Source organism: Zonotrichia albicollis, chromosome 11 (genome assembly GCF_047830755.1).
Source record: "Zonotrichia albicollis isolate bZonAlb1 chromosome 11, bZonAlb1.hap1, whole genome shotgun sequence".
Lineage (NCBI taxonomy): Eukaryota > Metazoa > Chordata > Aves > Passeriformes > Passerellidae > Zonotrichia > Zonotrichia albicollis.
This window is the reverse complement of record NC_133829.1, coordinates 18,842,622-18,855,967: the sequence shown is the minus strand read 5'-3', so window position 1 is coordinate 18,855,967 and position 13,346 is coordinate 18,842,622. Positions and strand designations below refer to the sequence as shown.

At 42.0% G+C, this 13,346-nt stretch overlaps 1 protein-coding gene across 1 annotated transcript; it reads left to right on the top strand.

The window, feature by feature from the left end:
- Nucleotides 1-3,277: 3,277 nt before the first annotated feature.
- On the top strand, nucleotides 3,278-12,216 carry LACTB (lactamase beta). The gene is made up of 6 exons (XM_074549718.1): nucleotides 3,278-3,891; nucleotides 4,792-4,858; nucleotides 5,848-6,038; nucleotides 6,377-6,722; nucleotides 8,031-8,196; nucleotides 10,546-12,216. Exons 1-6 carry the CDS (start codon nucleotides 3,580-3,582, stop codon nucleotides 11,087-11,089), a joined length of 1,626 nt encoding a protein of 541 aa, XP_074405819.1. The 5' UTR covers nucleotides 3,278-3,579; the 3' UTR covers nucleotides 11,090-12,216.
- The last annotated feature ends 1,130 nt before the right edge of the window (nucleotides 12,217-13,346 follow it).

The window sequence follows — 13,346 nt, the reverse complement described above, 5'->3', positions numbered from 1 at the left end:
ATTTTTAAGAGCCCTTTCCTACCCATTCATCCTACAAGCTTCAGTCTGGGGCAGTTACAAATGGCATTTAATGATGTGATAGAGCAGAGATGGGCTCATGATTTCAGGTCTGCCCAGCCCTTTATCAGGGGAATACTGATACTGATCACTTGTTTTCTATCTTTCAAGCTTTACATGTTGTTTGTTGAAAACTTTACCCATTTTTTCAATGGAAGGGTTACCTTTAGGGGAGTGTCACTGCAGAGTTTGTCAGTGAGCTAGAAAAGCAAATGAGATCATCATAGCAAGAAATAACGTGATCAAAGTCCAGGCCTACAAGCAGGAACAGCCATAATATCATCTTTTATTATTGCTGAGACATCAGAATCCACACAAGCATTTACGGAAATGCAAGTGATAGAAGCGATCCCATTGTTTTCAAAATTCCTGATTTCTTTTTTTGCCCCGGGAATTATGATTTAGGAAATGTCAATGAATCCTCACAATTTGCAAATGCCTGATGTTCCCACAAACTGATGACCATCAGAGTGAGCATATTGTGCCTTTTGCTGCAGAACAGCACAAAAGCTGCTGCCCACCTCCCTGTGGTTCTCCAGCCCACATCACCAGTGTTATGAAAAAGCCAGTGAATGCTGTGGCATGCAACTGAAGAGAAATACAACTTTGTTTGAAAATCTTGTATTATTGAGAATTTGGTGTTTGTCTTAGTGTTGTCCTCCTATTGCAAAGGTTCCCAGACTTTCTTGGTGATTTCTCTTGGGCAGCTCCAGAACTGGGCCCAAGTGGAGGAGAGTGAGCACAGCCCTGCCTTGCTGAGAGACCCACTGTATAAAACCATTCTTTATCATCTCAATAAGGCATATCCCAACATAAATCCAGCAATTATAGCAGAGCAGGAGAAAAATCAGCTGGTTTAGTACTAAACCAACCATGTGGAGATTTTTCCACGGTCTCCAGATTGACTTTTCTGGTTATGTTACATAAAGAAGATGGATTACAGCTGACACCCTCTACCTGTACTTCTGGATCACTGATGGACAAGAATGGAAGAAAAAAACATTGTCTTTTTTGTTAAATTAGAATTGGATAAGCCTACTGCTTGCTGTCCTCATTTTCTATTGCTATGAGTAGAAAAAGAGTAGAAAATCCTCAAAACATTGTACAATTCAAAGTTAGCAAACCCAGAAGTTTAGAGGGAAATAAACCAGATAACAAATGACCAAATTGTGCTACTAGCCTTAGCACAGAGCTCTTCATTAAGGCAATCAGAGAAAAATGGCTAGCTCTGTTTCTGGCCCACTCAAAAGTGTGATGTCAGAGTGTTCATGCTGAGCAGGTTAATGTAGGAATGCAGAGAATCCTGCTGCAAAATGCTTCCAGAGACAGCTTAACACCGTGAAAATGAGTTACAAGAAAGGAAATGCATCATCTTGTACCAGTTGGGTATGAAGTTGTACTGTGATAAGCAATGGAGTTTTATTGAGAAAGTACTAATGAGCAATAAATGCCTGCGGTGAAAAGGGTAGCAGCTGGTCTGCATTTGAGTTCACACATGAAGGCTGTTTGGCCTGACTTTCTGCCAAATCCTGCCATTTTTGAGATCTTCAGACATGAAGAAGATTGAAATCCCTAGGTTAGCCCCTCAGAGAAGTGAGCCACACTTGTAAGCAGAAGTGGGGAGTCTGTTCCTTCTAGAACTCTCCATGTGCCAGCTGTGCCATCCACGCTGTTCTGGGCTGACACCTGACACTGCAGCCAGTGCTGGAAGATTCAGCTTCTGTAAGTAATTCCTGACAAACCTAGTTCAAACATGGTCATCTTGCAGTCTAGAGGTTTTATCTGGGTGTTAGCCTAGCTTGCTGTACTTCAGCCTGGCATATGTCTGAGCAGGCTTTTTTTAATTTGATTCTGCAAACATTTGCTCGGGAGTGCCGAATTAAGAAATTATTTTATGGCTTGAAGTATTCTTTACCTTCTCTACCTTTTTCTTATGCATCAGAGCAATGAAAGTGTTGGTTAATAGCAGGTTATTTTGTCAGAGCCACATTGGTGCTGGTAGGAGTTACAACCTCACCTCCATCAGGAGGAGGAATGAGTAGTACTGAGCCTGCTTCAAAAACCTTTATTTTCAATAAGTTTTTGGGGAGGATTCACAGGGGTTTGGCTCAGTTTGCCAAATACCACCTGTGGTATTAGTTAACAAAGCTGGTGGCTTTTGTTAACTAAAGGAACCAGCTCTAAGTCCCTGTACTTGGTGCTGTGAGCCCACCTCTCAAGTTCTGTGCCCTTCAAGACAAGGGGACACTGAGGTGCTGCAGTGGGTCCAAAGAGGGACAACGGGGATGGGGAAAGGTCTGGAGCACAAATCTGGTGAGATGAGGGAGCTGGGGGTGTTTAGCCTGGAGAAAAGGAGATTTTGGGGAGACCTTATTGCCCTCTAGAACTCCCTACACCAGCAGGGTGTAGCCAGCTGGGGGTCTGACTTTATTTCCACACCACAAGTGGCAGGATGAGAGGACACAGTCTTAAACTGTGCCAGGGGAGGTTTAGGATAGGCACTAGTGTGAAAAACGCCAATCACTTGTTTTTAAAATTTTCAAAGTTTAATAGTAATAAAATGGTTATAAAAATAGTAATACAATTAGAGTAATAATAATTTGGACAATTTTAATTAGGACAATATGAGACAATTGAAACAAAGAGTTATGGATGTCCAGGTACATTTTCTGGGCAGCACAAGCCTGAAAAAGGACCCACATTACCAGATGATTAACCCTTAAAAACAATAACCTGTTGCATATTCATGCACCTCATACATGATGCATAAATTCCATTCAAACACAGGATTGTCTGGTCAGTGTCAGCTTCTTCCTCTGAATCCTAACAACGCCTTCGAGGCAGGAAGAAGTTCATTTCTTCTGATAATGGGGCAATAAATTCTTTTTCTCTGAAAGATTCAGATGTCCTGTGGCTGCTATCTCGCTGCGAGTCCTTTCTTTACATAAAAAGTATCCTACACAGCATAGTTTGTGTTTTAACATTTTTATAACCTAAAACTATATTTAACACATTACTTAAGAGAATTAATACAGCATTACTTTCTAACCCAACGCATATAATATTCATTTTAATATTTGCGAAAAGCCAGTCGTAAAATACATATTTTTCACACTAGGAAGAATTTCTTAAGTGAGAGAGTGGCATTGGAATAGATTGAGCAGGAAGGTGTTGGGAGTCACCGACCCTGGGGGTGTCCAAGGAAAGGCTGGACGCTGCACTTGGTGCCACGGTCCAGTTGATAGGAGGTGTTCGGTCACGGGCTGGGCTCGCTGAGCTCAGAGGTCTTTTCCAACCTCATCGTTCCTGCGGTTCTGTTTCTCACTGTGGCCGGCCAGTCGCGCCGAGCCCCGGGGAAGCGGCCGGTGTGCAGCCCGTGGTGAAGGCGGCGAGCCGCGCTGCCGTGCTCCAGCCGCCGCAGGCCCCGCCGGAGCCGAGCCCGCGGAGGGCAGCCCGTCCCTGCCGGAGCGGAGCCCGTTCCCGCCGCCGCGGCCGCGCCGCTCCGTGAGGCGGCGGCGCTCGATGCGCTCGGGGCTCGGCCCGGCGAGGCGGTGCCTGCGGCCCGGCGCTGCCATGTCCGCCCCGGCCATGGCGGGCCTGGCGCGGGCCCTGCGGCGGGCGGCGGCTCCCGAGCGGCTCCCCCCGGCCCGCAGAGGGGGCGGCGGGGCCGGGCCGAGGCCCTGGGGCTGGGGGCTGGCGCTGGGGCTGGCGCTGGGGGTTCGGGCGGCGCCCGGGGGAGGCGAGCCGGAGAACGGGCGGGAGGAGAAGCCGCCGTCGCCGCGGGGCTTCGGCGCGGCCGTGGAGAGGAGCAGGGACCTGGTGCGGAGGATCAAGGTGCTGAGGGGGGACCGCTGGGGGCTGGCGGGGCTGGCGCAGCTCAGGCAGCTCCATACGGGGGTGTGTGAAAGTTGGCACAGTGTGGGGTATCTGAGAACAAGGGGGGCCTCAAAGGCTGTGGGAAGGGAGGCAGGAGTGACCGAGGGCACTTGGCTCTGCCTGGAGGAGAGACCTCACTGCGGGCTGCAGCTTCCTCATGAGGGGAGAGCAGGGGCAGGCACTGATCTCTGCTTTCTGTGACTGGGGAATACCAGGGAATTATGTCAGGAGAAGTTTAGGTGGGAATTAGGAAAAGTTTTTTACTCCGAGTGTGGCCAGGCAGTGAACAGGTCCCCAGGTAAGTGGGCACGGCTCAAGCCTGGCAGAGCTCCAGGAGTGTTTGAACCTCGGTCTCAGGCTCAGGGTGGGATTGTTGGAGCTCTCCCGTGCAGGGCCAGGGGTTGATCTCTGAGATCCTTGTGGGTCCCTTCCCACTCAGGATATTCTATGATCCTGTTTAAAAAGCACCTTGTAGTTACTTCAGAAATCCAGCTGAAGCTTTTTTGAAATCTTCCCTGCCAGTAGGTGATGCAGTTTGCCAGTTGCATAGTAACTGTCATGTTTTGTTTCTCTTGCATGTTCCGTTCAGTAATTTAATTATAAAAGCAAAAATATTACCTTGCTATTCTTGTTAGGTATGTTTTTCCCAATAGCTGAGTTAACATGTCAGCTTTGCGCAAGCAGTTTCTACCAGTTCAACCAAACTGGTACATAACAAAATTTCAATTATAATTTGGCAACAATAAGCAGGTTTATTTGTAGGGGTTTTGTAGCTTTTTCAGTTTGAGGGCTTGGGAGGCGGTGCTTTTTATCTTAAATATCCTTCTAAATGTCTTCTGTCCATTTTGTTTTTTTCAGGACGAAGCAGGAATCCCTGGTATATTAGTTGGAGTTTCTGTAGATGGAAAGGAAGTCTGGTCAGAAGGTTAGTATGTGGGGGCAGTAGTTGTGCATACTGTCAAGAACTGATGCACATCTAAAAAATGAACAATTCAGACAAGCTAATCAGGCTGGGATTTTGTCTACTTGATGTCCCATCTCTGGTCAGTAGCCAGAAATGGGCGCTTAGGGAGCATCAAATGGCACCTTCCTTGGTAAACTTCAATCATTTCCAGGAATTGATAATTTGTTAACATCCTGAATATGCTAGTATGTCTCAACAGTTAGATTGGAGAATCTTCCATTAATTTTTCAGATTAACCTTTGAATGTACTCTGGGCACTTTCTTCAAATCTCTCTCAAACTGAAGACTGGTTTGGCAGCTTGAAAATGCTTTATTAATTCCAGTTCTTGCTACCAGACTTGTGGATTGGTTACATAGGAAAACACTGTTACAGAAACTGTTAAGCTGTATTTTTTAATTGAAGTCATGCTGAGTGATGCTGAAACATAGTAACACCTGGGTTCTGTGGAACCTTACAGTTTAGGTAATGGGAATGAATTTGTGAGTGATTTCCTCTCTCAGGTTCTGTATTGATACAATAAGACCCGTTACTGCCTCAGCCATTAGTTCAAAACAGTAAAATGAGTGTTTATGACTGTTGGTCAGTGATTTTACAATAATAGATTTCGGTCTCTTTGGGTTCTTTATGCTGAAAATTTGACCTCGGGAATGTAAATTTTGGCTTAATCTTTAATGTCCTTTATCATTATGTTTGTTGTAGTTTAATCATCAATTTGAGATGCCATTGTCTAATCCAAAGGGCTCTGATTACCTGGTGCTGCTACAGTAAAATGTTATTGACTGAAATGTTACTGAAGCAGGGGCTGGGCTGTGCTCCGTATGCCAGTCCAATGCTTCGTATCCCAGTTTAGCTGAAGAAAAAATATTTCAAAGGGCCAGTAAATCTAATTCATTGCATGTAATGAGTTCAGCATGTGCCAAGGACTTAGCAGAGTTTTGTTTCCTGCCAGGTTTGGGCTATGCTGACGTGGAGAACCGCGTGCTGTGCAAGCCTGAGACCGTCATGCGCATCGCCAGCATCAGCAAGTGTCTCACCATGATGGCTGTTGCTAAACTGTGGGAAGAGGGGAAGCTGGATTTAGATGCTCCAGTGCAGAAATATGTCCCAGAATTTCCAGAAAAAGTCTACGAGGGTGAAAAGGTATGGAATTGTTTGTTGGGAAGAGTTTTTAAAAATTTTTGTTCCTGTCACTACATAGCTATGTGTGTACAGGTGCCTGAGCTGGACCTATTCCTATAAAACACTCAAAATCATTTAGACAAGTACTGATATTTCCTGCTCAGAAAAGCATAATTGGATCTTCACTTTTATATCAGTGTGTGTCCACATACACCCTTTTTTTTTAATACTCTGTTTAATACGTAATATTTAAAATGTCTTGTACCTTTGTCTGTTCTTTGTCATGGTGAATGTTACTTTTTCAGTGATTTATTGTTTGTCTTTTAATGAAGAGAGCTGACATTATCCTCTCCACTTAGGTCACCATTACCACAAGACAGTTAGTTTCACACTTGAGTGGGATCCGTCACTATGAGAAAGATATTACAAAAGTGAAAGAAGAAAAGGAAAAGGCAAACAGAGCACTTAAGCTAACCAAATCCCATCAGGATAAAGAACAAAAAGCAAAAGAAGGTAAAGGGACTGAAAACACTGATTGTGTCAAACACAAGAAGGAACATGATAGTGAGACAAAGGGCCGGAATTCAAAGCCTGGCAGGAACAACAAGGAGTTTGAACAGGAAGAGTATTATCTGAAGGAAAAATTTGAAAGTGTGATTGAGTCACTGAAGATATTTAAAAATGATCCCTTATTCTTTAAACCAGGTGAGTTTCTATTAATGTAGACCAAAATATGATGTTCTGGTGAGAGTTTTGTTTTGATAGTTTTACATGTAATGATGACAGTAGAGTCCAGTGAAGAGTGTTTGTGTGGGCGTTTTGGTTTGTTCTGCTTCCCTCCCTTTTTAGTTTTTCTTCACATGCCCCATTAAAAGCTCATCAGAGAAGTATTTGGTCTGTTCTGCACAAACCATCTGGTCATGTAGTATTTATGTGTAAGACTTTTCTCCCAGGAGCAGTAAGTAATGCAGTAAGTGCTCTGAAACACACCAGTCGGTGGATTTATAAATGGGGAAGCAGAAGATAATTCTGGTAACAAATTTGTATCTAACAAAGTATTTTGTAAGCAGATACCAACTTGCTGTAGTCATGTTCTGGGCCTTCTAGATAGGAAATTAAAAGCAAAATATTTTACTGAAACACTAAATCAGACCTAAAAAAAAAAAATCTAAAAACACCCCATAGACTCACAGAATTACTCAAATAATTTATTGTTTGGATCATTTAAATTAGGTCTAGAGAGGACTTTGAGGAACTTCAGGTGTAAGTTTTAAATGAGGTAGGTTAAGGTAAATTCTATGTACTGCTGATAAACAGTAAATAATGTGCATTTAAGGGGGAAAGGGGTAGAAAGAGGGTAAAGAGTTAAACACAGTCTTGGAGAGCTCACTTGAAATAAGTGATCTGTCTCAGCTGTAGGCACTTCAGCAGTTGCTCAATATGTAAATGTTTCATAGAAGGCATTAGCACAAGAATGAGAATTTTTAATATGGAACATTGTTTTGTAAATAAATTCAATTGTCTTAAATAATACACATGCTTGTGTTCATATAATCTTTTGGGATATTCTAGAACTAAAAACACTGTGCTAAAAGTGATGAATACCCTTGAAAAATGTGAGTATTGCTGTTGTTTTCCCTTCTCCAGGGGATGGACACACAAACAACTCACAGTAGCTGAGCATCTTTTAAGCAGTGATTTTATGGCTTGTGTCAGCTTTCCAAATGCAGACATCCTTGTTAGACCTGATGTGGTAAATCTCCTGGAAAGGATGTTAAATGTCAGCACTGACACCTTGGCACGAAACCTGAGTGTACACAGAGATCTCTGGGAGGTTTCAGTGCTGTTCTCTTGGCAGGATGAGTGTCTGCTGCAGCACAGAATTCCCTAGGCCAGGATCAACAATGGTTCATTATTAATTGCTGTATACAGGTTTATTTGCACATGTGATTCCATTTAAGTATCATGCAATTAACCTGGGGTTTTTTCCCTTTCTCACTGTGTTTCTTCAAGGTAGTCAGTTCTTGTACTCAACATATGGCTTTACTCTCTTAAGTGCTGTTGTGGAGAGAGCTTCAGGACAGAAATTTACAGATTACATGCTGAAAATGTTTCGTGATTTGGATATGCTGTCAACTGTCCTAGATGACAATGAAGCCATGATATACAACAGAGCAAGGTACACAGGGTGGAACTCTGCTTTTTCCACAACAACTGCTGCCCTTTCCATCTTAATTAAGACACCTGAATTGAAAATGTGTGATTTTTCTTTTCCCAGACATTTGAATGAAGTGTTGTATGTTACCTCAACATTACTTTTTACATTTACATTTCAATTTACAAGGGAATTCCTCAGCATTACTCATGTAGCTGGTTCCAATGCCATGGTATAGGTTCTCTAATTAGCATGTAAAATTACAGAATAAGAAATAAAGATTTCTTGTTCTAAGTATGAATATGGGAGTGAGGGGAGTAATAGGGGTGACTTCAAAGTTTACATTTACCTTGGGTACAAGTAAGCACATATATGCAGATTAAATAAGGAGTAACTAGGAAATTATGTTGGAATATATAATTACCTTAGTTTGCTTAATATACTGGCATTTAAAGGGTTCCATGGAATTGTAATAGTTTTCATAAATCAAATTTCAGTATGCATGTTGAATTAAAATTCCGTTTAACATCAATTATGCATTGCTGATAAACAGTAAATAATGTGCTAGAAAGGGGTAGAAAGGGGGTAGAAAGAGGGTGATTAATTTTAAAATTAATTTAACATAGGAAAAAATAACCAACACACCCCACCGCTCCAGTCCTACAAAAAAACAAACAACACCCACAAAACAACAAGCTGAGATAAATTTTGTCACTGGATAATCCATTCCCATATAGTGGGTCAGGCTAGGGTTTCTTGTCTCATTTTATTGAATTTCCTGTCTGGGTTCAGAAATTAATTATTGACTCCCCTGTTAAATTTTGGTGTGGGACAAGAATTCTGTTAAATGACAAAGTAGGTTTCAGTAACAGTCTCATGAAAATGAGACTTAGACTTTTTAAAAGTTTGGCTTGTAAAATGCTCTCAAAGAATGATGAACATGTTGTAGCTGAGGTTTATAAGTACAGGTGTATATTGAAAGTGTGTGCACAGCTTCACTGCTCTGTTCAGTTTGCTTGCAAAATTTCAGAGGCTCTCTGGATGACAGTGATGCTCTTATAAATTATCAACTTTGTACAGTCAAGGTTTTTTAGAACATGTGTATGTTCATCCTTTTATAAACTGAAATATGGGAGGGATCAAGGAATTGGGAGAGATGCTCTTCTGGGAGTCTTTTTATAGGTGTTTCCTGTTAAGCAAAACTGAGATGCTGATGGATTTGCTTCCACAAATTGGAGCTTGATGCCTCAAAATAGAATGTACTGATGTGTTAAGGTTTGTTTAATGGTTTGGTCATACTATATTTATCTAACAGGAAAATGCTAAAAAATCCATGTTCTAGATCTTTTAGAGATAGAAGTCAATGTCTTTGTAACAGGGTTTTTTTGTGACAAAAAAACCTGTTGTCATTATGGGGACAACAGGATACTAAATCACTTTCAGTTTTGCATCCTGGACCATTCATCTTTCTTCCTTTGTTTTAACCTCTGACTTCCAGTGTTATAAGTTATTCAGAAGTTTGTTAGAAAGCTTTCCAACACAAGTGAAATCTAGGTAGGGTTTTTCCTTTTCATAAACTCTCCACAGACCTTAATTAGTCAAAAGACCAAAGGCTGAAATTCCTTGGGTTAAATATTTATTCAACAAGTCCTTTTCATCTGTTGTATGAAATTAACCCAGTCATGATTGGACTGTTTCTTTCAAAAGCACAATTTGTTCTGCACTTCTGTTGTATTGTTGCTGACAGTTCATTCTGCAGCTCTGGCTGGCAGTTTCTACATTTGTGTTATGCAAGATTTTAATGCTCCTTGCTTTGTTCTAGAGTACAGCAACCATAATGGGGCAGTGGGGGGAAATCAGCCATAAGTGAAAACAACTGTCTGGGAGCAGTCACCTAAGCCTCAGTTGTAGAATTCCTTGTTCTTCTAAACATTTCTAGTACAGGCATTTAAGAAAAAAATCTGTGTTGCCTGATCTGTTTATCTCTGTCACATCTCTTATTTGTATATTGTCTTTATTAGTATATATATATTATTAGGATATCCTAAGATTAAGCAGTATATATATACTAATAATATATATAATATTAGTATATTATATATATTATTAGTATATCCTAAGATTAAGCAGGATTAGTACTTTTATTGAAGTTCAGCTTCTAACCTAAGAAGTCACCTTAATTTTCGCTTTTCTGTCTGAATTACTTGTTGATTTTTCTGCAATAAATATATTTTAAAAATGTGTTTTAAAAACCCTCTAAATATTCATGAGAATGAGCTAATACATGCTCAGTTTGCTCTTTAAAGGTAGGGCAGCTTAAAATCATTGTGCATAGTATATGAGAATGACAAATTGAATTTTCTTGCATTTCAGGTGTTACATTTACAACAAAAAGGGACGACTGGTAAATGCACCATATGTGGACAACTCTTACAAGTGGGCTGGTGGTGGCTTCCTGTCATCAGTAGGTGACCTCCTGAAATTTGGAAATGCCTTGTTATACAGCTACCAAGCTGGACAATTTCAAAACAAGAACAACCAACTCCTGCCAGGGTACCTCAAGCCAAGCACAGTTGCCATGATGTGGACTCCAGTGCCAAAAACAGAAGTGTCGTGGGACAGGGATGGTAAATACGCCATGGCTTGGGCCGTGGTGGAGAAAAACCAACAGTGTGGCTGCTGCAGACAGCAGAGACACTATGCATCCCACACCGGGGGTGCTGTGGGGGCCAGCAGCGTCCTCCTCATCCTGCCTGAGGAGCTGCACCCCGAGGCTGGGGGGGCCTGGCCAGTGGCGCCCCCCAGAGGGGTCGTTGTCACCATCATCTGCAATATGCAATCGGTTTCACTCAACAGCACCGCCTTAAAGATCGCCAGGGAGTTCGACAGAGAGAAACAGGCACAGAGTGAGGGCTGAGAGAGCTCTGGGACTGAACCCACCGTGCTGCAAAACAAGGGGTGGAGTTGCACCTCGAGTTCACTAAGATATGGGAAGAAACAGCATAAATAATTCACTTAATGAACTTCTGCTAGTGGTGCTAAACTTACGTCTAACTGGAATTCATCTCTCAGGGAAGTTCCTAACTTACAGAAAATGAGAATGTAACAGTCAAAGATAACTTTCTGTAGTACCTGTGTAAATGATCATTGTATTAGCAGGTTATTTTTACCAACTAGTGAAACACTTGACCAAGATAAAAAAATAGCCTTTTTTTTTTTTACACTAAGTACAAATTACCTACCTTGAATGTTAAACTTTTGGAAAATTTCACATCTTGATTTGACCACACAAATATGTTGCTTGTTATTCTTACAGTTCCAGTCTGCCAAAACTATTCAGTATTACTTTTTAAAGAAAATTGTGTCACCATTGCTTTTTGTTTTCACATGCCACTTCCCTTACTTGCTTAAAAAACCAACAAAACCCAAACCTTGAAGCTACCTCCAGAATGCAGATTTATACCAGAAGCAGGCTTTTATCAGAGCTGTGGATTAAGAACTAGAAAAGGATGAATCTAGAGCAATGTAAGTAAAATTCTTTTTGTTTTTAGATATCTCATCCATTTTTATTGGACTCAGAGAACGTGTAGAATTAGTTTACTGTGCAATAAAAGTATTATTTCCAGAGTCAAATCCACCCAAATAGCACAATGTGGCAAGCTGTCACACTGTCCTGTTGTTTTTGAGTGATAAACACTTGGTAGCCAGAAATGGCACTGTGTTCTGTAGCCCAGATACTCCCTTGTGAACAGGAATTAGGAACTCAATAGCTCAACACAGCTCCAAGCCCATTCTTGAAGGCAGCAGTAGAAGTCTCACCAACAAACACGGCCCTGGCAGCTGGGGCACAGCTCAAAGTGCTGCATCCAGGGCTGGGGACTCCAACACCTCCAGGGGCAGCTCCTTCCAATGCCTGATCCCCCTTTCTGTGAGGAAATTCTTCCTGTTGTCCAAGCTGAACCTCACCTGGTGCAGCCTGAGGCCACGTCCTCTTGTCCTTTCACTTGTTCCCTGTGAGAAGAAGCCAAGCCCAGCTCCAGCCTCCTGCCAGGGACTTGTAGGGAGTGATAAGGTCACCCCTTCTCTCCAGGCTCCTTCAGCTTCTTGTCAGACTTGTGCTCCAGACCCTTCCCCAGAGAAGAAAGGGAAAGGGAAAAAGGAAAGGGAAAGGGAAAAAGGAAAGGGAAAGGGAAAAAGGAAAGAGGAAAGGAAAGAGGAAAGGAAAGGAAAGGGGAAAGGAAAGGAAAGGAAAGGGGAAAGGAAAGGAAATTTCAAGGAAAGGAAAGGAAATTTCAAGGAAAGGAAATTTCAAGGAAAGGAAAGGAAATTTCAAGGAAAGGAAATTTCAAGGAAAGGAAAGGAAAGGAAATTTCAAGGAAAGGAAATGGAAAGGAAATGGAATGGAAAGGAAAGGAAATTTCAAGGAAAGGAAATGGAAAGGAAATGGAATGGAAAGGAAAGGAAATGGAAAGGAAATGGAAAGGAAAGGAAAGGAAAGGGAAAAGGAAAGGAAAGGGAAAAGGAAAAGGAAAGGAAAAAGGAAAGGAAAGGAGTGCCCTGCCTTTCTCTGGACATGCTCCAGCTCCTCATTGCCCTTCTTCAGAGCTGGATGCAGGACTAGAGGTGGGAGATTTTCTAATCTTGTTTCACACTGGGAATAAAGTGGCATCTGAAGTGTCCATTTTATTATTTCACACAATGGCAGGGAAAATCTCTGTCATCTCAAAGATTTACCCCACCTCACTTCCCCTGCAGTTACATTAGACAGCACTTCCAGGCTGACACAAAACAGAGGAATATCTTTGGGAAAGGTTTCAATACTTCCTTTCCTGCACTGCTCAGCTGAATTTAAGGAGCAAGTTGTCTTGGTTAGCAGCCAGCAGAAGACAGCCCTGCCTGCCTCCTTCCCAAATAATGTTTTCAGTGTTATCCTCATAGCTGTTACCTGCCCTGGGATGATGCAGCATGCTGCCCTCTCTGCTCCCACTATGCCTGTGGTAATGTTTATTACCCAAGACCAAGAAACCAGGAAATTTAGTATTTTGAGGGGTCAGTGTTTTACCTAGTTTAGTATATTCTTCATAATTACAATCGTTATTGTACCTTAAAAATGGTTTGCTTGGGGTTTCTGGCCCACTCACCAAAATTTCACTTTTTTATTCGTTATTAATGCA